The 25968-nt window shown below is 38.6% G+C and overlaps 2 protein-coding genes across 2 annotated transcripts in view; both read right to left on the bottom strand.

Annotated features, from left to right (window-relative positions):
* The window catches only part of olfm3a (olfactomedin 3a), a 51271-nt gene extending 36510 nt beyond the window's left edge, over positions 1–14761 (bottom strand). Inside the window, exons 1-2 of the mRNA XM_042510448.1 lie at positions 14616–14761; positions 12769–12843 (exon numbers count right to left, since the gene is read on the bottom strand). Of these exons, the coding sequence (XP_042366382.1) occupies positions 12769–12795 (27 nt within the window). The 5' untranslated portion in view covers positions 12796–12843; positions 14616–14761. The remainder of the gene's footprint in view (positions 1–12768; positions 12844–14615) is intronic.
* Positions 14762–21835: 7074 nt separating this feature from the next.
* The window catches only part of col11a1a (collagen, type XI, alpha 1a), a 93223-nt gene continuing 89090 nt past the window's right edge, over positions 21836–25968 (bottom strand). The window contains exons 66-67 of the mRNA XM_042510329.1: positions 23744–23977; positions 21836–23157 (exon numbers count right to left, since the gene is read on the bottom strand). Coding sequence (XP_042366263.1) covers positions 23011–23157; positions 23744–23977 — 381 coding nt within the window. The 3' untranslated portion in view covers positions 21836–23010. The remainder of the gene's footprint in view (positions 23158–23743; positions 23978–25968) is intronic.

Here is a 25968-nt window from a genome sequence, read left to right as displayed (position 1 = left end):
GAAATGAAGCTCAAGAACTTTCAGCAACAACATGCGGATCACAATGCACACAGCTAATTACAATGTACAGTGCACCAATTATCTCTTATATAATTGCCTCTTGAATGCTGCATGTTGAGTGGCCTCTGGAGTATGACTCCTTTATTTGAACCCAATATAGATCTCTTTATTATCCTCCGCAATGAAATATGCCTTTGCTTGTTAGTCACTTTTGATATCTAAGAAAGTACTGTCCAAGTTGCGATCTGACTTGGAAGTGTAATGCATTCTGCCTATGCGTCTGGCACTTACAAGGATTATGCTAATTTTGCCAAAGGGTTCCCACAATTAACTGAAAACCAAACAAGCCTTTCTCCTTTCTACTTCAAGCTACTGTAATGAATTTATGTGTATGTTTGGGAGGAAACGCAGGATTCTCCCTGTGGATTTCCTAGACATAAAGATCTGTACTGCAATGCAATGCACAGTAATTGCTATCACATAACTGTGCATGTGAAAAGATATACATTGCTCTAAGCGTGAAAATAACTGTGTTAATGTAAAATTTAATTAGTCAATGCTTTAATCACTATCGTTCACTGAATGAATTATTAAGGACCTCATTCTGAAGGCTTTTGCATAATGTGCACCCAGCCAACCAACCTGGGATTGCCCCCTCAATTTGAACCTTGAAAAGGTGGCAGGCATTATTGGTGGGGGGTCTGACATTGACAGGAGACTTGGTCATGAGGGCCACTTGCAAGATGGCTTTTCCCCCACAAGACATGTGTGTTAATAGCACCGCCAGCCTTCAGCCTCTGAAATACCAAAGAGCTGAATCAACACTAATCTCGATACACATATACCAGATACCCACTGGCTCAACATATTCTCCTAACTCTTCAAACACTGGCGCTTAGTCAGAGGGCCTATGCGTCACAACACTCGAGGTGCCCTTCAGTGTTAGTTTTGGACGTGTTAGAAATAATGCGTAAGTCTCACTTGTTGCATGCATACAATTTCGTTTCAAATTCAACTTCCCACATAAGTTCACTTAGTGTTAAGGTTTACTCCATTTGGATAAGGCAACAACAGTTCTTGGTTAAGTTTAGTTTAGTTTAAATCATGGTTTGGGTTGAGTGTATTTGTTAGTAACATAATTTGACATATGTCATGTGACATACTATGCTACATGCTTAAAATCACTAAACAATGACTTCACACAAGACCTGAACAGTGGTGTTTTTGTTTGACCCATCCATCAAACCTGACCTCCTCCTACATGGGTTTTCTCACTCTTTATACTCTGTCAGTTGCTCTGAGCATCTAATAATGATGCGGCCCGGCACGTCTCATACAGATGCCACAGTAAATCAGCATCAGACTCCGAGTGCCACAGACTAAGCGCTGGTATTTAACAAGTTGAGAGTGAAAACAGGTTGGCTGGCAACACCTGGAATTCTAAAATATTGGCAGTTGCCCCCAGAGGCTAAATCCCTGTCAGACCAATAGCCAGTGGGTTCCAAGATTGAATCAACACCCATGTGCTGCTCTTTGCCTCTTTCAGAGAGTGAAGCACTGCAGGTTGCAAGGTGAAAAAAGTTCCAGGGACATTGCTGACTAACACTAAAAAGTGTAAAACTCTTTAGGGAATATTGGTGAAGACTTCTGCCTTTTCCTGAGAATCTGCTGTCCAGTATTTCATGCCAACAACTAAAGGCTTCAACAGTGGTGCTGCATGAGTCATAATAGACTGAATGCTTGCGGCGAATGAAAGATACACTTGTTTCTTCAATCGTCACTCTTTTCTGGTATGTCCTCTCAGCCCGTCACCTATGGCTCCATGATACTGTTTTGCTCTTCTGTTTAGACGTGGGAAACTTTATGCTGCTGAGGTGTGTGGAAAAACAATCTTACTACCTTCTTGCATGACTGAAAAGACTTGGGGAAATGTCAGCTTGCCCAACCACAGCTGAATCATTCCACTCATGCATTATCAGGTTCAGCAAAGGTTTATGCTTTTGAAATAACAAACATTTTTGCATTGAAGTTACTCTAAGACTTCAATGACACTCACTGGTGACTCTGAATAACTGGCTCACAGGCAGCAGTTAATGGTCCAATATTGGCCCCATATATCAGTCTAACACTAATGCACTGTATATTGAGCATCCAATTCTCAACTCCCATGCAAACCTTAAAGGCAGTGAGGAGGATTACTGCCTTCCACCCACAAAATTCTCATTTACTTGTTTGTACAATCACCAGCAGCAATCCCGCTCACTCCACGTACACTTTTTAATCAAAAGCTGGATGCAACAAGTTGAGGCCTACTCCGTGGGGATTGCTGAAAGTCCTTCTGGGAGACCAGTGGAAATCATTAACAAAAGGAGAATAAGTCCTAGATAGAATGAGGTTACAACAGCAGAGTAAATTACAACATTTTATCTCCCAAAATGACTCCTGGCATATATTGATTATCACATGCTGATTAAAATTCAAAGCCTAAGGTTATTCAAGGCTAGATGTTTCTATTAAGACTCAGGATTTTTATTTTTGAGGGCTGATACTTATATTTGTAAATTTATTAATATACCTTGTCTTCATATGGAGATTTTGGTCATAACTGTTGAGAATATGGTCAACATGGTGAACAATAGATCAACAGCTACTCTTTGTGTTTATTAAAACTCTAATCTCTGTTGGATACTCTAATGAATGATCTCATGGTTGTCTGTTGAATATTCGCTGTGACTCTACTATATTGTGGTTTGACAGAAAAAAACATGAAAAAAAAGCTTTTTGAGTCTTTAATTCACACAGCAGCTGCGATTCAACTGTCTAAATTTTTGTTATTCTGAGTTAGTACCAATAAGTAGTTGAGCCAGGAGGTCTAGATGTTTCTCAGTTTTCATATTCTTGTTAAGCAGAAAAATGTATTCATGCTATAACTCCACAGATAGTTACACTTCAATGGGATCATAAGACCCAATCACAGCTAGCAAATCCACTGTGTAACAATATTTCTCCCACTGTGTGGAAGCCAGTCCTGAATGTGACTACTGTATATCAAAGTGTAAACCAAAGTTAGTGCTGAACTTACATTCCTTATTACACGTATAACACCTGACATAAAGTAACTAGCTCTTTCGTGCAATAAAAAAAAAAAACACTACTGACTTTATTTACCTGTGCTCTACATAAATAATCTATGGTAAAATTAAGCCCACACTATGAGATATAAAAGGGGTACTGTACCAAATTCAATTTGGTCTAAAATTAGTAATTGGCACATCAAGTGGTCTCATTCAACTGATGCCGGAAGTTGGTGAAGGGCAAAAATGCTCCAAGAAATATCAGTATGCCCCTAAAAATTGTTATGTAGGGGCAAAAATTGCCGCAATATTTATTTATTTATTTAATTTTATTTTTTTTAATTATCATTTGCCATTTGCCTATTCTCAGAGGCCAACTTATTTTATTCTCTTAGCTAGAGTGGGAGGTACAATTACGGGTCATCAGCATATAGAAGAATAAACTGATAAGGTACAGTAATTAATGGAGTGCTTTTGATGAAAACAGTCTGTTATTATCTATCAGTACTACACATTTGTAATGACGGAAATTTCAGCTTGAACACTTTACAGAGTGTTCCTTTAAAATTTACCACAATTATGTTCAGGTATGCTCAAGAAAGACAAATAAGTGTGTTTGAAGGTAATATTTAGACTAGAGTTTCTTCTTAGAGTAGGTTTCTTTTAAGTGATTATAAGCAATCAGAGTTTGCGAATTTTTAAATCAGACAGAAATGAGTGCAGAAATGTAACTGGATTCAGAAAGATGACACTTCATTTAAAATCATTTGGAGTAAATTCCAACAAAAGACTATTTTACTAGGTTTATCAATTTTACATGGTGATCGGATTGTTCTTTGACTAAATATAACTTTCATGCTTATGCAAAAGGCTGGACAGCCGCAGTCCAAGTGGAAAGAGGAGAAGACTGGACACACTGATGGCCAAAAAAAAAAGAAAGACCCCAAGAGGAGATCTGTCAGTGCTGGTCGTTTCAGGGCCATTGAAGGAAAATCTGCCACTGGCAGAGTTAAGCAGACTCTGCCATCGAGTAGAGAAGAATACCTCCATGAGCATTATAAGTTAAGCCAAATGTTTAAGGGAGAGTCCACTAGATAAGCATAATTTGATAAAAGGCTTGGGGGCCCAACAAAAACACCCCAATAAAAAGATGTTGGAGGCGGTGAATCTGACACCTAGTATCAGATGGTAAGTGCCTTATCACTGTACTGTATTGATGATTTAAGGCTGCTGTTAAAATTCTGGAGATTCACACAACTTTTCATTTTTATGCAAAAGGCCCAACAGCCTCGGCCCAGACTCAAAGAGGGAAAGAGTGGACCTAAAAGGTGAGCAAGCAAACAGGGATGTTGTCATGGTTGCCATGCCCCAAAGAAAAACAGGAGCAGGAGAAGAAAAAGGACAGGCAAAGAAAAGACTGCAGGATGCAGACTTACACCGGTAAGTTCTCTAATAGCAACACACATACCTGGTCAAATTATTTTAAATAATTTGTCTTTGTCGCTGGGATTACATCTTAATTTCTATTTAACTGCTGATATTAAAAAGATTGAAACAATTAATTATCTGCACAGACACCCCAACTGCTTTGCTCCAAAGGTGAATGAGAACTTGACAGGAAGGAGCAGGAATGCAAAGCATGATGGACAGGTTGACAGATGCACGTTATTTGAAAGCAGCAGACAAACACTTAGGTGTTGGATGTGTTCATACCGAAGTTTGCTTTTGATTTTCAAGTTGTTTGATTAAGTCTGTCTCCATGCGTCAGCCCTGTGATAGTCTGGTGACTTGTCCACAATGTCTGACCTGGCCAAATGTCAGCTGGAATAGGCTCCAGCCCCCCTGCAACCCTGAATAGGACAAGCAGTTACAGGTAATAAATGATGAATAAGGTTGTTAAGTGTTGTTGCTTTATACTTTTGAAACCTGAACCAAAGAAAACCTGCACTGCAGCTCACAGTTGGTCCAATCCTTCTCACCCAAGGGCGTAAAACAGGCTACATGTCAGAGGACGCAGAAACCTAAAGAACATGCATCAATAACTAAAAAAATGCTCTCAACGCTAACAAGTGGACCTCTGAGCTTGTACGATATACAGCAGGTCAAGAAAGAACTTTAATGCTCAAACATTCTGATAATGTATCTGCTATGGCTACACATTTTCAGCAGAAACCGTTTGTTACAAACTGGGGAAGCATACTGTGAAAGATGTGAGCATTTACCCAGCATGATAGGTAGAATACAAGTAACTATTGAGATGCATTAAGGGAAATGCAAGTGTTTTGGAGGTTTGCCCTATGCTTAGGACTGCAGTTTAAATATCCAAAATATACAGCTTTAATTCAAAGTACATTGATTATAAGGAACAAAACATGCACAGCAACAAGTCTAGTTTAGGGAAACTTGTGGGTACCCATAGAACCCATTTCTCATTTAAATATCTTGTGGGGAAAGTTCTAGGGATCCCTTTCAAGACTGCCAGAGCATTTTCTAGCCCCCTTCCTAACAAGCTATGGTGACATGGCTGCTACCAATGAGATGCCTTAGGTTGCCTTATTTCGCAAAACAACACCAACTTTACGCTAGTTTAGATGACCTTTCAATTATTTCACCAGAGGGCTAGTGAGGGGGCCAGCACTTTAATAAGCCTTACATATAAACCTTACATATGCCCACATATCTGCACAAATTCCTATCCTACTAAGCAGGAAAGCCATTAGATGATAACTGTATTTGTTTGACTCATCCACCACCTAAACTCCTCCCAATGTGTACTTTCTCAGTAACATAACCACTGCCCATGATGTGACATTTATGAACCAGGAAATGTGTCTGTCTACCATGGCAAAGGATCCTTATTGACTTTCCTTTGGCATCATTTCAGTAGTGCCAGCATGTCATTTTAACACATACATGCCAAAAGCATGTAATGCAGTGTTAAGAGGGTCATTTCGCTTTTTTCCAGGAGACCAGGCTGGGTAAATTGCATATGTATTGTGTGAGAATGGTAAGCTTGACAGGCATAGCAACAGTAACTAATGTGGATGGGGATGGAGATTAGCCAATGGTCAATTGCATGTCTAATGCAGCGGATGGAAAACTGAATGAAACTCAGTGTTTTGTTTGAGTAGTCAGTAGTCAGGGTTTGGTGGCCCGTCCCGTCCTCTCCCTGATCTCATGCCTTTCACTGCAGCTTAATACAACACTGACTCATCATCTTCCCTGTGTTTACCCCCATTCTTTTCTCCCTTTCAGCCTGCCCTGGCATGCATACAATGCAAACTTAGTTCTGGAGGATAGAGCGAGCAGTACCTGTCATCTCTTCATTATCTCACGGCTTCAAGCACACACATTCTTTCTCAATCTGTGTGTTAATGTGATTAAGTTGAGGGTCAGTTCATTCTTTCCAAAGCCCTGAGGAGAGAAGTGCTGTGACTCTTTCTTCGACCGAACCACACAGATGCAAAATGACCGTTTGAAACGTGTCATTAAAGTGTCAGCTCAGCTGGCTCGTGGTCAAATGCTCGATAATAGTCAATTTACCTCTCTGCAGCTGAACCTTTTAGTTTACCACCGCCCCTGAGTGTTTTAATTTCGAGTCTCAATGGGAAATTGAAATGCAGAAATATTCCCTGCTCCTGTCTGCAGTCTGCATTCACTGGAATTTATTGTCAATAAATACAGTTACAATCAGAGGTAGGGTTCAGCCTTTCATTACAACAGTCTTTAATCAACACAGGCTGAAGTGATTAGGCTGGTAAATTTAATTTATAGTGTGTGAAGAAGGATGATGCTTTCACATTTGAACTTTATATAAAATGTAAAGAGATTCTCTTAATACTTGAAGGCACGAATAGAAATGTATCCCAATGTAAATGTCCAATAAAATTGTTGGGTTTTTTTTAATCACAAAAACATGAGCACTGTTCTGTATGTCCTTGATAAGTAACTTGTTATGTGAGGGAGTGAGACTGTATGAAGATAAAAGCTCAAGATTATGTCATGTCAGTTAATTATGCATTGTGTGCATTTTGAATCAGAAAAAAACCTCTTAGCCTCAGAGGGATGGTTTCTGTGACAGTGTTACCAATTTACACAGTACAGCAACACAAAGAGAACAACAGGGAGGCGCCAAAACCCCCAGCAGACTCTGGACTATCAGGCAGGGGTGTGACTCGAGTCACATTAATTGGACTCGAGTCAGACTTAAGTCACAAATTTGATGACTTTAGAGTAGTGGTTGGGGAAAAGAGGCCAACTTGCCATGGCAATTTTGAAGTATTGATTACCATCTATCAGCATGTAGCAATAAACTATTCACGCTGATCAGTGCGTTATTTCATGCTGCATTTCTATTGGTGGGTTAGTAGACACAGTTTGTAACAGCATTACACATCCCAAATTTCTGACAGTCAGAATTTCATTCCAGGCTGCCTTTGATTACAAGACTGTGACAACAACCATTTTTCAACCTCTTTCACTGTGCAATGTAGGACCATCATGTTGGAGCCATGACCAAGGATATTGCCACGTGTCTTTCACGTTGGTCATCTTTAGTCTGGGACAGCCCAAAATGTCTAGCCCGGATGTCATGGATTTGACTCGGTGCTGGTTTGCCATGACTTTGGACTCACTTGAGACTTGCAAAACAATGACTTGTCCCCACCTCTGCTATCAGGTCACATATATGTTGGGGCCTAGTGTACAGTGAGGCAGTATGGGATACAGACCACATTGTGCTGCCTTGGAGGGCTGTTTCAACTCAAAGGATTAGACCACTGATGTGTGACATCATCAATTTTCAGCTCAAATAAGGGATTTAGCACACATAAGTATTCCAGAGCCTGGTCAAATAGAAGAGCACAACAACCGCCTCTAACTATGTCTGATGCCAGTGCCGACTGTTTTGTGTAAATTTGTGGATTTAATATGGATTCTTAATGTGAGTCCAATGAATGGGAGCTCATTTTTAGGCTGCAAAGTGAAGCTGCAATATAATAATGTACTAGTGAGTATGTTATTATTTCAGAATCTGATGCTCAGGTCACCTGTTCTGCAGATCGACACAAGTTCAATGAATAAAAAAACTCAGTAATGGGAAGCAGAAATGCTAATCATTTTCGACACTGGTGAAAAATAAAGAGGGTCTGGACATAATGTGAGAGCTCCAAATGACGACAGCACTTTGCCGGTATATAGTTTATTTCCAAATGAAAATGCCAATCTCCTAGGTAGAATATTTTCCCTCTCTGAATGTGACAGGACTTCAAATGGCCGTGATGTGAATAAGGCTGGAGAGGAGATGTGGGCTAAATATCAAATCCATCAGAGGCAGGTCGATAGGTGTGACCTTGTGTGGAACATTCTTTCTAACTTGTCTTGGAGGGAACACATTTCTCATGACTGTGACAACAGAGGAGCATCATTTAGGAAAAAAATGGGATGGTATGTATTCCTCTCAGATTCTGATGGCTTTCTCTTATTCATCTAGTGGTGTTCAGATCTTTTACTTGAGCAAAAGCCCCAACACTACTATACTATATAAATACTTTATATCAAGGAAAAGTCATACACTCAAACATTACTCAAGTGGCTGTCTGACTCATAAGATGAAGACTGATAGAGTACACAAACTCTTTTAGCAGCCAAGTTGCAGAAGGAATTTGAGCTTTTGTATATTTCTGCAAGCCACGGATACTTTTGTTCATTTTATAGCAAAATAGTTATGATAATATGTATATGATCTGACTTTGGGAGGAGGACAAGATGGCGCGACGTGTGAGACCTGAGCAGTACGGCAGCCAAACTGCAGGCCACTGCGTACCACTGTTGAGAACATAGACTGTATATCAAGATGGACATTACAGCTCCCCCAAAGTAAAGCTGAAACATCTCAATCGCCCCCTGGTGGCTGGCTGCAGTACAGGTCATAAAGCCACCCCCACACCTGATTGAGAGCTGTGTATGTTAATCCAGGCTCTCGTTTCCAATGTGGCTGCTTGCAGCTGGTCAGACAGGTATTTTGGCATGACGTCCCCCGCTGGGGAGATCACTACTGTGCAGACTGGCTTCAAATGACATCATCAGCACAAGATGGCAGCGACCGTATCCTGGCTTCACTTAAGCATAGGGGTATGTGGAGACGCATCGCCCATCTCTATATACAGTCTATGGTTGAGACCAACAAATAAAACGTGTTCTTTTTTTAAGAGACATCGCAGCATTTCTAGCCGTGATATCCTAATCAAAACCGGGTGTTTTAAGCCAAAGAATAACTTAACAATTCCTAAAAATAACCTTGTGGTTTTTGTGTGTAAACATAACCACACAGTAACTACGACATTGTTGAAATGTTAAGGAATGAGATTTAACATATCCTCTACATAATAATGTACAAATTTCACATGTCCTTAGTTTAAAGATACTTACAAACCCAACATTTATTGTGGTGACTGGGTTGGTTATAGAGCATGCTGATACAAGTCTGCTATTGCCTAGTCCACCAAAACTTTTATGGAAATTATCACAAGCCAGAAAGATAATTAACCACCTCAAGATTTATAATATACTCTTTTAGCAAATGCCTCCCTGAAAAGTAACTTGTAACTTCAATTGATATATAGTAAATACATGTAGCCGAAATTGTACTTAAGTACAGAACACTAGTTACTTTCCACCACTCCATCAGTCTCTTTCACCTTAATGTTAATTAGTCAGTCAGTCATTTTCTGTCACCGCTTGTCCTCGTAAAGGTCGCGGGGGAGCTGGAGCCAATCCCAGCTGTCATTGGGCGGAAGGCGGGGTACACCCTGGACAGTTCGCCAGACCATCGCAGGGCCGACACATATAGACAAACAACCAAACACACTCACAGTCACCTTAATGTTAATTATATTTAAAAAAATAAATAAATAAAGCAAAAAATGAAACAAATTTTCAGAAAATTTGCAAAGGAAGATGCAGATGAATTCTGCCTCCATCCACTGCTGTTATAAAATTTATGCAGACACCAACCTTTCCACCTCATTGAAGCATAAACACACTTTAAATTCCAGTTTTATACCACTCAGGGTCGTCATGTGAAGTCTGACAAATTCTCATAAACAGAGGCAGATGAAAACACACTTATTGTGCTTTGCACCAGTACAACACGACACACTCGAACACCACAAAGAATTTAACCATAAGCACTTAAAGAACTGCAAATACAAGAATGGTTCATGATGACAGGAGATGAAATTTGACAATAGTTGAAACAGATAATGTCAGTGGCACAGTATGCAAATTTGTAGCTGTATTAAGGTATAAAAACAGTGACATGAAAATGTGATTAAGTATACAGCAAGAGAGACTGAATGAGTACTCAGAAGAAAAGCTGTAAAACGTGGATGTGCTGTTACCAAACCAACCATAACCGAGTTCCACTGCTCATAAAGTATTTACTCTTGAAACCCTGGCTTTATCTGTTAAACAAAAACTGAGAGAGCAACAAAAGAAGAAATGGAATGCTGGATTAATACACACATACACAACTAGGTAATTGCCGCACCAACTAACGACAGCATTTTCAAAGAATTAATAATTCACAGAATCAATTATGCAGCCACTCAAACACAGACAGGCAAGGTCTGCTTTGAAATCCATAACAACCTTAAAATTTTCTCTTTCATAATACACCCACACCAAGCAGGTGCCAGTATAACTTAAGTATTATTTCTATAAGGAGAATAACTTTGAGGTCTTGTTTAATACAAATGCAGTTATTCTCTACATAGTCAGATCTGTCTTGCTTATTTATTTAATATGAACACAAAGACCTATCCCCTCTATGTGCTGCTACATTCTCCCTTTCTTTCATTTTCCTGAGATCTACTCTTCCCTTTCGAGTAAAGCAGTGGCTTTTGAAAAGCCTACCTGTTAAATGTTTTAACAGGTGCTGCCAAGATCTATTGTGCAGTGTCTTTCCCGCCCTGTGAGATTTGCCTCCCTTGTCCTTGGCTGGTAAACACAATCTTCACGCTTGTCCCTTACCTGCTATTTAAGAGCTCACCGGCTCACTACCTCCCGGGAGATGCACTAGAATTTATTGGTAGGGAGGTCAGAGAGCCTGTTGTCCTGTTCAAGATTCATTGCCATGCACGGATACAACACCTCGTGTGCAGGATGGGAGAGTGCAGAACAGAGCTCATCTGAACTTATTCAAATGAGAGCGTGTCTTTGAAGCATTTCATGGGGTGAGCTTTGTTATGGGTCCCGGTGGATCGGCTGTTGACAGTCTCTCAGGTTTTCTAACGAGGGGAGCCTTGGCATGTGCCTTAGGGCTCGTTCACAATCACTTGCTGTGCCTCTCTGATCACTCTCTCCACTTCTTTATCTCCCCTTTTAAATACGGCCTTGAAGTCCACTTGAGGATTTTGAAAGGCAAACACAGACCAAGACCATATACACTAGGTACCGGTTCAGTGCTACCACAGGGGTGTCATTTTGTCCACTGAATCATTAATAGTAGTGCGAGGTTTTTCTGCAAGGATGTTCAGAGAGTGACTGATGCCTGGAGTCCACTCTGACTGCGACAGTGGATTCAGAAAACTCTTCCATGCCTCTATCTGACAGGTTCTATCTATCACATGATTAATACTGCAGGCACTGGGATATTAATATTACTATTTGATGATGTAGTGCAGGAAGAAATGATACTAATGATTAAAAATCAGGGAACCATTACATTTAAGAGTAATGATAAGGATGTCTGTGGCTTTCTTCTGAAAGTTATAGTTCAACATTTAGGGAAATTTGCATATTTGCTTTCTTTCCAATAGGTGGGTGAGGAGTTTGACACAGCAGTGAGCTTAGCTTGTGCACCCTGACCTAAGACCACAGCTGAAATATCAAAATGTAATTTCTCAGTAAGAATGGAAATATACAAATAAAAGATTTTTAAAAAAAAGTACGAAAAGAAAATAATTTTAAACGTGTCATCCAGGACAATGGATACCATTATATAGAGTAACTGGGGTAGATAATTGCTATATGTGACTAAAGTGTTATCCAGTATGACAAAACTCAATGGGGCAGTTGTTTGAACCACCAACAGATATCTGCCACCTTGAACTTCAATTATGTAAATTAATATTAAATAAAAACATTTGCAAAAAATCAACATTATATGTGTTGTATGTATATGTTTTATGCCAAATGACACAGGATTTTATTCCCCAGTGTACCGATGAGCGATTGTTTGGGGGTCCTTTAGGGTCTTCCTGATTGTCAAACATTCTGTCTGATAACCAACTGACAGTTTTCGGACAAAACGCTCCATTGCATAACAATCAACTGGATGACATTTTTTGTAATATTTAAATATGTCATTGGTAACACTCATACATACATGCATGTGGCAGAGATACTGGGATTTATTTGATTTTTAACTATTTATGTAGCTGTTTTGCATTTCACCATGACAGTTATCCGGTATGATATTTGTAACTATAATGTCTAATAATTCTTAAACTTTATAATATCCTCGAAATGTTTTCATATCATTTGATGAACAGAGGTTAAAAGACTCAATAAAGAAACATTTTCCTTATTTTTACTTCATAAAAGGGTTTTGGACAACAAAATTGCACATCACGTCATTGGCCCATAATGCATTCAGATTTACCCGCTTGAAGACAAATTGCGGAGTCCCTACCTCTGTTGGGTCCTGAATTCCCGACATGTCTCCATTCCTCGATTACTTATATTCCTGTGGTCCGTTAAAGGTCCTCTAAAAAAAAAAAAAAGAAGAATGAAAAGGAGTTTACATAAAGAATTTATCCAAGTTGTAAAAACTGTCATGTGAAGTCCAATCTTACCAAACTTTTATCATCAAACCGCAGTTCAATATTCCTCCTTCACCTCGTTAGGTATGCGTGGTTTTGCTACCTTTTTGTCTACAAATAAAAGTGTTCTGAGCTGTACAGTGTATTTCTTACCCCAGCACAGCCCCTGGAGTACAGCATGTGCTCCAGTTTCGAAGACCAACAGGCTTTATATCTTTGTTGTCACTGTGTTACAAACTTTTTAGGCAGTTTTCTCGAAATCACGGCTCACCGACAGTCATTATGTAGGTTCATGTGAAATCTTTTGCTTAATATTCAAAGCAAAAAAACTGATATCATTGGAAAGTTAACAATCGCCTCTTTCAAACAGTGTTGCATGAAGCAGTTTTTGGTTTTTTTTCAATTTAGATTTTCATTTATAAATCTTGGGGGGAACATTTTGAGCATAGTTGAATGAAGGAGTGGATGTATGTATTATATTATATTATATTATATATGTGATATATGTGTGTGTATATATATATATATATATATATATATATTATAAATACAGCCTAGACACATTTTCTCTCTGGACTACATGTTTCAAAATTCCTAATATTTAATTTTGAATGGTGCTGGACATCCAGTTGTGTCTTTGCCAAACATCCACTTGTCCCCCCGCTCCTTCATTAGCTGCCACAAACACTTTACCATGGATATGACCTCGCTATAAAGGTCCCTCCCATCCAAGGATTTTATCAATCTAAAATGCAGCTGCAAAACTATCCTGGTACTTTTTTGTCATTCTCAGCCTCTCTGCACTGGTGATCAGTTCCTGCTTCCCCAGGTTTGGGTGACCTCAGCCCTTGTAGTTTGACCTGATATGATGACACTGTCACATCAGCTGCACATTTAACAGACATCTTTTTTTTCCCATATGTTTTCTGACAGTGACCTTATCATTAGGGATGTAAACCCCCAGTTTCATCACAATACAATACACAATATATTATATCATTCTAGTGTTTCCATTAACTTCATCTATATGTTTATTTAAATACCTGCTTGTTTTCTTCTGTGTTTGTTGGGCCTAAGACAAATTTTCATCCGGAGGGACAATATAGAAATATTCTATTCTGCTCTTTTCTATTCTATTCTATTCTTTGGACAACAATTTTTGTTATTTGCCCATACTACAAAGTCTGACATGAACCGTATTAGTACATTTGTTACAGAAGAAGCTACCACCTCTTTGTTTTTGACCATAAAAAATAAAAATGCTTAAATAATTTTAAGAATTATAAACGGTTAAGGATAGCAAAGTTTACTTTAAATTTATTCAACTAACACATATTAAACAGCACATAATTTAACTTTCAGGGCTTTCTGGAGGAAGGCCCATCCTGGAAGAAATGTTTTCAATTTAACCAAAACCATAACTTTTTCCCTTTAACTTCATTGTTATCTGTCATATAGCTCTGAAGGTAAACTTCTCCTAAAAGCCATAAAACATGGATTTACAACGGGACACTTTCACTACAGTATAAAATCCCGCTTAATAATTACTGTCAAGGTTCACAGACAAAACAGCTGTTTTTTGCTCATCACACATCGTTAGCTTAAGCACTTTCACCAGAGACAGTTAATAAGTATCTTTGCTTTTACATCGCCTGAGTTAGCCTAGCAGCGACTTTAGCTTAACAGTTTACGTGTATTATTTACACTTCTTACTCACCGTTAGTTTGCCTCTCCCGACAGAGGAGCAGGGTTGAATTTCTGCCTGCATGCGCGTTTTTTCAGTCTGACATTGTCGAAACAGAGTAGCTAACGTCGCTATGTTGCTAACTGAAGCTATCAAATTAAGTAGCAACCAGTACAACGTCATAGACGGAGGACGTTTAGACGCGTCACCGCAGGAGCGACACAGGTGTAAATAATGAAATGAATGATGGTGGCTGAATTCCATTTAGCTGCTTTGATCTCGGGAACTGGTATGATGCATGCTTGCTCACTGTCACTCTGGCTGGAGCATCTAAATGGAACAGAGCCATGATTACTAACACCTGTGTTTACTCAGTCAAAATGCCTTTTGTGAGACAAACCTATAGTTTACCTAAAACACATGCTTTGTCTTCTGACCCCTCTTTTCTCTGAAATCACAAATATTTCCACACTGCTGATTTATTTCCAATCATAAAAAATAAAGTATCTTCACATACTTCCTCTTTGCCACTGGCCATCATTTGTTTGAAGATGTTTGACAAAGACTTTTCAAAATAAAGGCATATCCTAAAGATGATGTTATGGATTGATGTTTTCTCTTTGCATGATTTAAATTGTGTGTTGATCACTGAAACAATATGTTAATCCAGATGGATGGATCATTTCAACCCTGCTTATTATTTGCTGCTCAAAATTGAAAACACATAGCCTAGGGTTAAGGTAATAGCAAACTATTTAAAGACTGTGTTTTTCCTCCCCTCCTTAACCCATGCCAGGTCAGCTGTTTTCCTCTGTCTTCATGCTTAAATTAGTTAACCATGATGTTCTCAAATAACACTGGACAAGAAAGCAAATAAGTGAGTTCCCCAAAATGTCAAATGGTTCCTTTACTGGCTATACTTTCATCCACGCAGTCCCAATGAACCACAGAGTACATAAAACAAGTTAATCATATCACAAGTGATCTAAAATAAGGATAAAGGTTTATCTGTGTTTAGCTGATGCTGTTTTAAGTTAAACATCTTTTTCCATTTAGAACAAAAGGCTCAGGTGGCAAGAGGGAAATTGATTTAGCAAAATTGCATATCCACTTAAATCCTAGATAATCCCACATACCTTTGTGCTAAACTGCTTTTTATGCACCGTTTTGCAGATGATGCCCCTCAGAATGTGATGAGACCGTTACGGTGACAATAACAGTGTTTTTGACATTTACCTCACATTTCTGTTTTCTCTTGGCAGGAGTTTAGAACTTGTTTGGGATCCTTATAAAGGTTTTCTCGAGAAAGGTGCATAAATAATCTGCCTCTTAGCTGCCTGATTAGAGCCTTGCTTCAAGACTGTGAGCTGAGGGCCTTGACAGATCCTGCCTGAACAGAAGAAATTCTGTAGGGCCCCAGAGCAGATATGTGGCACTGACATATACAAATGTAATTGTCAATTGTTATGAAAGTAATTTCAGCTCTCTGGCTCCCTACAGTAGCTGATCAGCTCCTTCATCTCCTCTGTAGAGAATACAGTAACATCAGGCTGCTGGGGTTGCTAATTAACAGATTCACAAAAATAGCTTAGAGCATGTTACATCCGTACACCCCGTGTGCTGAGAATGGATGTGACGGTAACAGAGTGGATGGAGTCAAGGAGGAAGATCATTCCCCTGGTGCCTCCCAGCCAGTCAGTGTATCGAGCAGATTTCCCAGGGTCCTTTCTGAGGGGCTGCGTGGGGCTGAGAGCTGGGATCGTGCTTTAAAATGATTGCCACTCAATCCCTATCTGTGCTGACCGAGCACTCTGCCTGCATGTTTAATGCACTGCTTTGGGTTGGTGAGTCTTATAGGAATAGTAAAAATGAAGAGTACATGTGGCGATAAACCATCTGTCATGAAGAGATGCTGTATGTGTGCAGCAGCAGTTGTTAAGTTGGATCAAGTGTATATGGATGGTTTTGAATTTGGTGCAGGGGGAGGCATGCATCAGTGCATTTGTGAGGGGAATATATTAATGTCCACAATGCAAGTTTTTAGTGTTTTAAGGTGGGGGAATGGGGATGGGGGGTGTTTGAGGCAACATTAGAGGTCTATTAACCCTTTGAAACCTGGATCAACATAATTTTTCCTGTGCCACATTCAGATGCCTTCATGAGTATTAAAACCTTTGAATCCTGAGCAAATTGCTTTCTTTTGAAAACACAAAAAAAGACAATGAGCAACTTGGCAAGAAATGTTCTGAAAATTGGAAAAAAAATATTTATATTTAGAAAAATAAGAATAAACTAGGATTTTTTTTTCCAAAGGAAAGTATTATCTAGTTATTTGTATTAGTAAGTAAGTATTAAGTATTAGTTATTTTTATTTCATTTTTTTCCAGGTAAATTTTGTTTTTTGCAAGTTTTGGGGTTATTTCCTCTGTAGTTGCTCATGGCCTTTTCACATTTTTTTTTTTTAAGAAATCAAGTCAACTCAGGTTGCAAAGGGTTACAATGAGTTCAAGTCCTCCTATATTGCAGAAAGATTAAAAAACATTGCTTTGCATCAAAATTCACCTTTTTTTTTCAAGGCATGTTCAGACCAGCTCTGGTCAGCGGCATCACAATTCAACATCAGCCCTGATTGCCACCAGAGAAAACTGTTTGCATTAGAGCTTAAAAGCCTCCACTCAGCTATTTACCTTGTTTGAACTAGAGGAGCCAGTGCTGCAGTTGGCCGACGCAAGCCCACTTTTGTGACTGCTCCGACTGACAACTCCAAGTCTCCCAAATATATTCAGTTAAAGCCCTTTTAACTAAATTGCATTTATTTGGGGAACGTCATAAAGAAAATTATTCTTGTTCGACTTGAAAACAAAATTATGATAATTGAGTAATACAAAACATTTAATTAATTTTCCAATATACTTTCTTGGTGTGACTCAGTAAGCCATCAACACCCAGCACAAAAGCACTTCGGGCTGTGTGTGTTTGCTGCTGACATTTGAGGTTTTTTTTCAGCCCCTCTTTATCGCTAATTGCAAATAGCCGAAATTACCTCTTGAAAAGGTGACATGAGGATTCTCAAATGGGAATAACATCATAGAAAAATACACTCATATAGTCATTCTGAAGTTGGTAGGTTATGGTAGAGGGGTTATTTTTGCGCAATCAGACAGTGACCTCACCACCGTCTACATAATAAACCACAGTGGCTTCAAATGTTTTACCTGAAAAAGAAAGAAAGACAGAAAAACCTCTTGCTGCAGAATGTGAATTATTAACCTGTTCTTACCACCAAAAGCATCCACACATGCTCAGCAGAGAGCTCTGATTTGTTGTCTCTCTTCTTCTCTGTCTAGTTGTACCTAAAGAGTAAGCTGCACAGACAGAGTTAAAGGACCAACACCTGCAAACCTGATAAAACACTGAATTCTAGCAAAATAGCTTTACGTTGGGATCCAAATTATATTGGAAAAACAGATATTCTTTACTTTTTACATCTTTTTAGCTAACTAGCAGCATGACTCTAGTAAAGGCAAAGTCGGTCAATCTGTCCATTCCACCGCTTTGGTCAAAACTAAAATATCTCAACAACTATTAGATAGACAGCCATGAAAAAGGATTTATTGTAATTCTTGTTATTAAAACTTTTTTATATTTGGAACAGAGAGGTGGCTGTTTTTTAGTGACTCATTCTTGGTTTTCATCTAGAGATTGTGCCACAAAAAGCAATTATTTCTTACCAAGACATCACAAGGGACTGTGCCACCAAAACCGGAAATTTAAGCCAAAACATGTTTTTTGTTGTTTTTTTTTAACCTTCTGTGCCTCGACATAACCACACATTAACCAGGGCATTGTTAAAATGAAAATTTTCAATGTATCCGCTACATAATAACAATAATAACATAATAATATATCTCTTTAATGTTTGCAGAAACAACACATTAATTCCAGAGGCTGGGATAGCATTTTGTGCATGTTCATATGTGAAATCAACTTTGACCTGAGACACTTTCTGTAAAAAAAAAAAAAAAAAAAAGGCCTAACACGATATTTCTGTCTCGAGGTGATTGTTTCTTTAGTGAGTCCAAATGGAGCTTTGCTGCTCTCTTGTCTCAGATGAGTATCTCAGCTGCACTTAAAGCCCACTGTGACTGTCAGGACCCTGCGTGCTCCCTGGGGTGCTGCGTAATCTTCTCACATCCTCTGATCCAGAGGATGGTGCAATTTGGACAGGCGCGAATGGGTTTTCTCTCAACTATGTTGGGCCAACTGGGAGTGTTGCTGAAGACTAAATGGTCCCTGGGAGTGATGTCCTTGTAATTATGTACATACTGAACACTCAAGTAAAGCAAACAGCCAGTGGTTACAGTCAATATAACAGAGCTCGACTGGGGTCAGCGCAAGAGTCTGAAAATGTGTAAACCGAGAATAGAAGTGCCGTAGTTTTAAGGTTTGACCAGCCCCCTGTGTCAAATTGGTGATCTGAAGCCATTAAGGGACACAAAACTATCTTGTATTTGTTGCTAACAAGCTTTTTTTTGTGTGTGTTTCTGCACCAGACTCCTCAGCCATCCGTCAGTCAAACAGTGGTAAAGTGACGATTTTCCCATTGATTTCAATAAAATATGTATTTTTCAGGTGGCACTCTTTGTCTGTTCCAGTCATGTTGGTTTCTTCTTTCTCTATTTATTCTAAACAATCCAGAACGGTAAAAGAAAAAAAAAACAACAACACTTCTGCGAGCTGTCACTTATTTATATGATAATGTAGGAGATTATTACTATGATCTTCCACAACAACTCAAAGAAGTTTGATTGCTTCATTTAAATAAATTGTACATCCTGAATATGTAAAAAGACCCATTAAGGATGCAAGAAAACTCCTGAGACAAACACAGTATTTGTTAAAGGACTCAAAAGCAAGTTGAAAGTAACATGAGTGTGGAGCTGAATTCTCCTCTGCAGCCACGGGGAGGATTTCTTGATTGTTTTTTCTTGTGTGTGCGGTTCCACATGAGTATTCTCTTTGGTCGCTTCTCTACAAAGACCCCCACTCCAAAGAAAGAAAGATAAAAAGAAAATACAAAGTCCATTTCTTTTGCTGCTCAGCAGAGACTTGTCAGTTGTTATTATGTGGATTTCTTTTGCACTCTTCGAGGAGAAAATAAAAGGTTTAGCGGTGGTCAATCCTTTGAAGTGACACAGGCCATTGCTAACATTTGTTTCAAGGAGGCTCAGCAGGGCTGAATACTAATTAGGCCTTCTTTTTTTCTTTCATAATTTCAAGGAGAGAAGAGAAGTTGCAGGATTGCAGTGATCTGGCTGTAACAATCTGCACAGTGGTAATAGAGTCATAGCCTAATTAGAAATACTCTGGACACTAAAGATGAATTCAATGGATTTTTTAAAGATAAAGGGACAGAGATGAAAACTTGAAGCTGTCATTTGACATTTCAGGAAATTCACTGATTCACTTTCTTGCTGAGAGTAAGATGAAAGGTTGATACCACTTTCATGACTGCACACTAAATATGAAGCTACAGCCAGCAACTGTTATCTTGGATTATCATAAAGCCTGGAAACAGCTACCCTGGTAGGTAACAAAATCTGCTCACCAGCACCTCTAAAGCTCACTAGTTAACACCTGATTTTTTTTTTTTTATTTAACCAGTGAGTTCACAGAGGTTAGTAGCCTTCAGGACCAACCAGCAAATGAGAAGATGGCATCGCACTGATTTAAATTTTTGATGGGGACGTCATCTTGTGAGGTATCGCTGTGCTTGCTGCATTAGTCAAGCAATGGTATTTGAACAAACTAACCAGGATAAACAACATAGATCCATGTGGAATTAATTGGCTGGAATTACAACTTCAGAGTTCATCACGGGATGCCATGGGGCCCAAAAACACAGGATTTACATTGTGACAGAGACGTCAGTAAATCAATGGCAGGATCTTATCCATTTGGTCAGGTAGCATTTCAGAAGCCTAAAAGGGCCACATGATTCAATCATTTTATCCCCATTCAAATTAGCAGAAGTTAACTGCTCGACTGGTAGAAGTTTTTAGTGCGCTTGCTTTATGGGTACAACAATGTGGGTAATTTTATACCCTAGAAGTCAAAAGGAGCCCCTCCTGAAACATTAAATCTAGCTCTCTGTATACATCCATGGGTAGAACCCTTCAAAGCTCCACACCAAAGTAACAAAATGCAGTAGGTTGTTTATAATTCTTTAAACCAATCACAAGCATCTTGGGCAGCACTTACCCCAGAATAATATTCATGATATTGTTCTTGCAAACTATTGTCTGGAAGGAAGCTGTTTGGACGGAGACGCGAGTTCCAGCATTACAATGGCGTAATTCCCACAAAAGAAAACGCCACATTAGAAATTAAAAGACATTTTAGCGTCTAGGTCGCTAGCTTGGAAGTTGTTGTTTCACTACAGTGTTAAAACTGTTTGGAGAAAGGTCTGGCTATGCAAAACTAGTTTCACATAGTGAAAGGGGTTTTGACAACAGGTCCAAGATAGGCGGCCAACAACAGACTTTACACCCACAGGCTACACATCCTGTGAGCCAGACTTCACACGCAGTTCTTCTTTAAAGAAGCAATCAAAATGGTCACAGACAATACCAAGGTGATAAAGAATATTCAATCTAGCTCCATAGCATAAATTAAAATTGAAAATTCAAATGGAAAGGTTTTCGTCATAGAAAAGAAGTCGCACATATGCAGAGAATACTGCACTAAAGTTTCTCTCCTCTCTGTTGGAGCATTTACATCCATTGTGCATAACAAGCCTTGATGCTTCCCTCTATTTGTATGAAAAAACACGTATCCGGTGGAGTTTAATGGCTTTGTGACTGTGTGTGCTTCCTGAATAGTCAAACACTTATTACACTCAGATACATAGTGAAATGTAGCGCAAGTCCATGGCTATTTCTTCTCAGAAGGACATGGAAATAAGCAGCAAATCTATATGAGAATTTTAAAAAGCATGTTTTTTCATTCTTTCTATGACAAAAAAGCAGACATTTTATTCATGTTTCCATTCATGTAGTCAGAATGAAAGGAAATTATTGTAAGATGGTACTTTATTGGTTTCAAGAAAGATGGAATTGCACCAGCCCAGAATCTTAGTTGATTTAACATATCCTTGATTAAAGCATTCGACATGTACAGTAGGTAGATCTACTCCAAAGTCATCTTACACAAACCATTGAGACATTCAGTTCACTGTTGTTTAGAATCCAGTTTTTAATATTTAAATGAACTATAAAAAGCACATTAAAACATTTTCTCATTTTAGTTACAAAAATGGGTCACCTAAAGGGCTTCTCATTGCATTCACAGAAGGATTTGAACAGTGGATGTCTAACAGTTAACGTATTTCTCTCTTTAAAAAAAAAATCCCCACCCAAAATATATAAACTTAATTGCTTAACCAAGGTATATACAGGGCATAACATCCTTGCATCTTACAGGTTATCAAGAAAGTTTGAGGTATACAACCGAAATAAAAAGCCTGTCAGAAAACAAAACAGAAAAAAACAACAAATAGAATTAAATAAAGGAAAAATGAATGCCATGATTGCCTCCTACTAGCACAGGATCACAACATTAGTGGGAGATGTTGCCGTATACATGTTGGTGTGATACTTCCAGTTGTTTCACCTACGGTCACAAGGGCAAAACAGCAAATAACCTCAAGCTTTGGACTGTCAATATATACAAAGGGAATACAGTCTAATTTAACAATAGAGAATTGTTTGAATGCTCACTTTATTTGTATCATGACAAATACACAGTATGTGTGGAACAAAAAAAATTATAAATTTATTTGATTGAATGATGTCTTTAACTTACACTGTATATCTTTGAACCAACATTGAAATTAAAGAGCCGGAAGCAGAATCTGATACACATGCAAGTTTTGAAAGTGGATTCAGAAATAACAGTATTGTACAAAATAATAATTACAGTTTTTTTTTATAATTATCAAAATACACCTTCTTTCTTAGCACCTCTTTATATTTTTTGTGTGTTTTGAACAAGCACCATTGTAGTCGTTTTCATACAGCACCTGGAGAATCCAGAGAGGAGGTCTGTGTCCCCTTATGTCGCCTAAACCCCTCTCTTGGTTACCTCCGATTCACCCTCCTCTGCCACGCGTTCAAATGTCCTTCACCTTTGCTCCATAACGTGGTTAAGTCATGTGGTTCGAGCCCTACAAGGGCAACAAGTATTTTCCTGGGTTACACGTACATACATGGAAAGACATGTTTGCTACACCATCTCTTATTCAAAACTTGCATGTGGCATAGAAAAGGGTGGGGGGCTAGAAATGGGGTTTGGTGGTACCCAAAACGTCTCAACTTGACTTTCTTTGCTGGCCCCATCAAGTCCTTTTTTTTTTCTTTCTCATTTTTATTTAGCCAAGGAAGCAGACGGGCCCAACTTCAAACCCAAACTTCTGGTTAGGGTCCCCAAAGTCAGTCAACATGACATCGATGATTGGAACCTGATCGATTTTGGGAGTATTAATCTCCATCACAGTCTTTCCATAGCCCTTCCTCGTCTGCAACAAGAGAGACACAGAGAAACAGAGGAACCAATTAGATGAGCAAAAACTTTTTGTCACATTTCAAACAGCACAAAACCTCAGTCTATTCATTTCCTTCAGACCTGAGCTTCTGGGATAACCTTGCTAATGGGTGTCTGAAAAGAGTTGAGCTTTTAGACTCATTAGCTGTCATCAAGCTACAATCACAGCTGTCCACTCGTCCTTGTTTCACAACTAATGTGATTTAATTTCAGAAATAACAGTTCTGTTCGGAAAGTGCCAAAATGATGAGAAACTGATTCAAACCATTCGACGCTTGACAGTTCTTCAACTTCTCTTAGAAACACTACCGGACTAAATGTGTCAAGAATGAAGCTTAATTTTTGATGGAAAGAAGCTTTTCTCATTTTTCATGAATAGAGCAACTTAGCTAGGTAAGGCCATCCAAAAATCTAACTTGAAAAACAAATTTGAAAACAGCAAAGAGTGAATACTGTAATTTTACTTTTGAATCACTCAGTCATTTGAGAGGTGCCTGCCACAGACTGACTTTATCCACTCCTTGCTCATTACACCAACAGTAAGCGTGTGCCAGGCTTACCGCACATCCGTCTGAGAGGGCCTTGATGTAAGGGTTATTGTCAAAGGACATCTCCTCATCGTTGGCGCCCAGGAAGCGCAGTGCCTTGTCATAGCTGTCGCTGGTGACGTCGTGCCACGCCACAGACTGGTGGCAGCTGTAGGTGAAGTTTTGCCTGGCCGAGGCTGTCAGTAGTTTGAGGAAGGTCATCTGTACCATGTTTATTGAGTTTCCATCAACATCAACATAGGAAAGCTGTTGGTGGGCAAAGAAAAGGGTCAAAGGTAAGACAAACACACATGAATCCACATGTAGATTTATTTGTTAATTGAAAAAATGAAAGAAATGTTTAAAAATATGCAAGAACAGTCATACATAATAATAAAACAATGAGGAATAAAAAACCAAAAAGAAACATTTTGCACTAAAGCACTGCGATAATCAACATTGTTACTGGGAACTAACCAGAGATGTTTTATAAATGATAGACGGGACATATGCTAGATCCCCAGTAGCCAGCTTTGTATCCTCATGAACATTTGGTCTCATTACTGAAACATAGAGCAAGATGATGATACTTAGACTGCCTGATTAAGTATATTATAATAACTGAATTTGTGTGAAATGAATTGTGAAACATTTTGGGGCCAGGGAGAATTGAAACAGAATTCTGTAAATAAGTCTGTAATTTACAAATGTTAAAAGCAAATAAAAGATTTAAATTTTATTTCTATGAGAAGAGGCAGCTTATCTGAAAAGTTTCTTTGTACCATTTAGAGTTTCTTTAAATGTGAGGAGAATGTGCTGACCCATATAATACTGAAGTCATTAAGGTAAGGAACATTAACAACATGAAATACTGGCTGATGTAGAAATGCAACTGTAACAATAAGACAGAGTTTTTACAGTTGATAAACAGAAACCACTTAACCCATCTAATCACGGAGCAGCATGGTAATATTAACCCAAGTTGCTCTGTCGTCATTACTAACACTACTGAATGGGGCCACAGAGCTTTCATCTAAATCAACTGCTGAGGAGTCACCAGAGGACATGTTGCATCACATAAAAGCCCTCTGCTCAACAAAGGCATATTTGCTCAAAGAGTCAGGCCAGACTGACATCTGCTTAGATGTATTCAAGTGTCTCGTCAACGTCCCCAACCCAGAAGAACAATATTTCACAGCTAGGGGATTTCTACACTTCGGCATCAGCTAGTCTTGTGCTACTGTAATTCATACTCTATGACTGTATTAAATCGGAAGTCTTCCTCACTGGGGGGGTTGTATACAAAACACAAGTATACCACTGAGTGTTGTAGGGTAACTGTGGTATTTTCAGACCTGAACCCTATTTTCCAATATTTTTGAGTCTAAGTGACTAATAGAGAAAATAATTTTTAAACGTGCTCTGGTTAACATTATAAAAAGGATTCTTCCAGAGACAGATCATTTTCTTAAAATGCTAGATTAACTAGAAACAGACCTAAAATCACCAGTCCCACCAGACTAAATAAACAGCATATTTTTACATCTTACTAGGTGAATTAGGTTTATTTCAACCAAACCAGAGATATTGATCGTTAGAACAGTGAAGAGAGCAACCAAAACAGCTTTTCTGAGCCTTGTTTTGATCCTGGCAACTTTGAATACAGTTTGTTTCACAATAATGAAAATACTATTTATTTTATGGAGTGTGGTGGGTTTGGCAAAAGCAATTTCAGGGCTGTTTCTGGTTTTTAAAAAAAGGATCTTACTCTACAACAAAAAAGTCTATCTCTTTAGAGATTCTTTCCTCAGATACTTAGATTAGATACTCAGAACGAAAATCTGAACCTATCAGTGGCAAAAACAAGCACTTTCGGTGGACATACATTAACAATTGGCAGCAGGTGTTACATTGCAACCACTTTCACCAGTGTTGGCTGCTCACTTAATACTGGATCAATTTCAAAAATAGGTGTCTCCATTAGTCACTTAGACACAAAGACATGAGAAAATAGTCTCCAGGTTGAAAAATACTTCAGTGTTACTCTTTAAGATATTTGGTCTCATTGTAAATACAGCAGGAAAACAGCTTTTTAAAATTCATGCATCATTGTATTTTTTTTGTGTGGTAATTAAATACTACATTTATAACACTATGGCTAACAATATATGTAGTAGTTTAATAATACAAGTATGATTGTTTAAACAATTTATCATGACTTTCAATTGAATAAATGGCAACTTCATAACCTTTGTTTC

This window comes from Plectropomus leopardus, chromosome 21, assembly GCF_008729295.1.
Source record: "Plectropomus leopardus isolate mb chromosome 21, YSFRI_Pleo_2.0, whole genome shotgun sequence".
In the NCBI taxonomy this organism is placed as follows: domain Eukaryota; kingdom Metazoa; phylum Chordata; class Actinopteri; order Perciformes; family Serranidae; genus Plectropomus; species Plectropomus leopardus.
The sequence above is the reverse complement of the archived record's forward strand: the minus strand, read 5'-3'. Positions and strand labels throughout refer to the sequence as shown.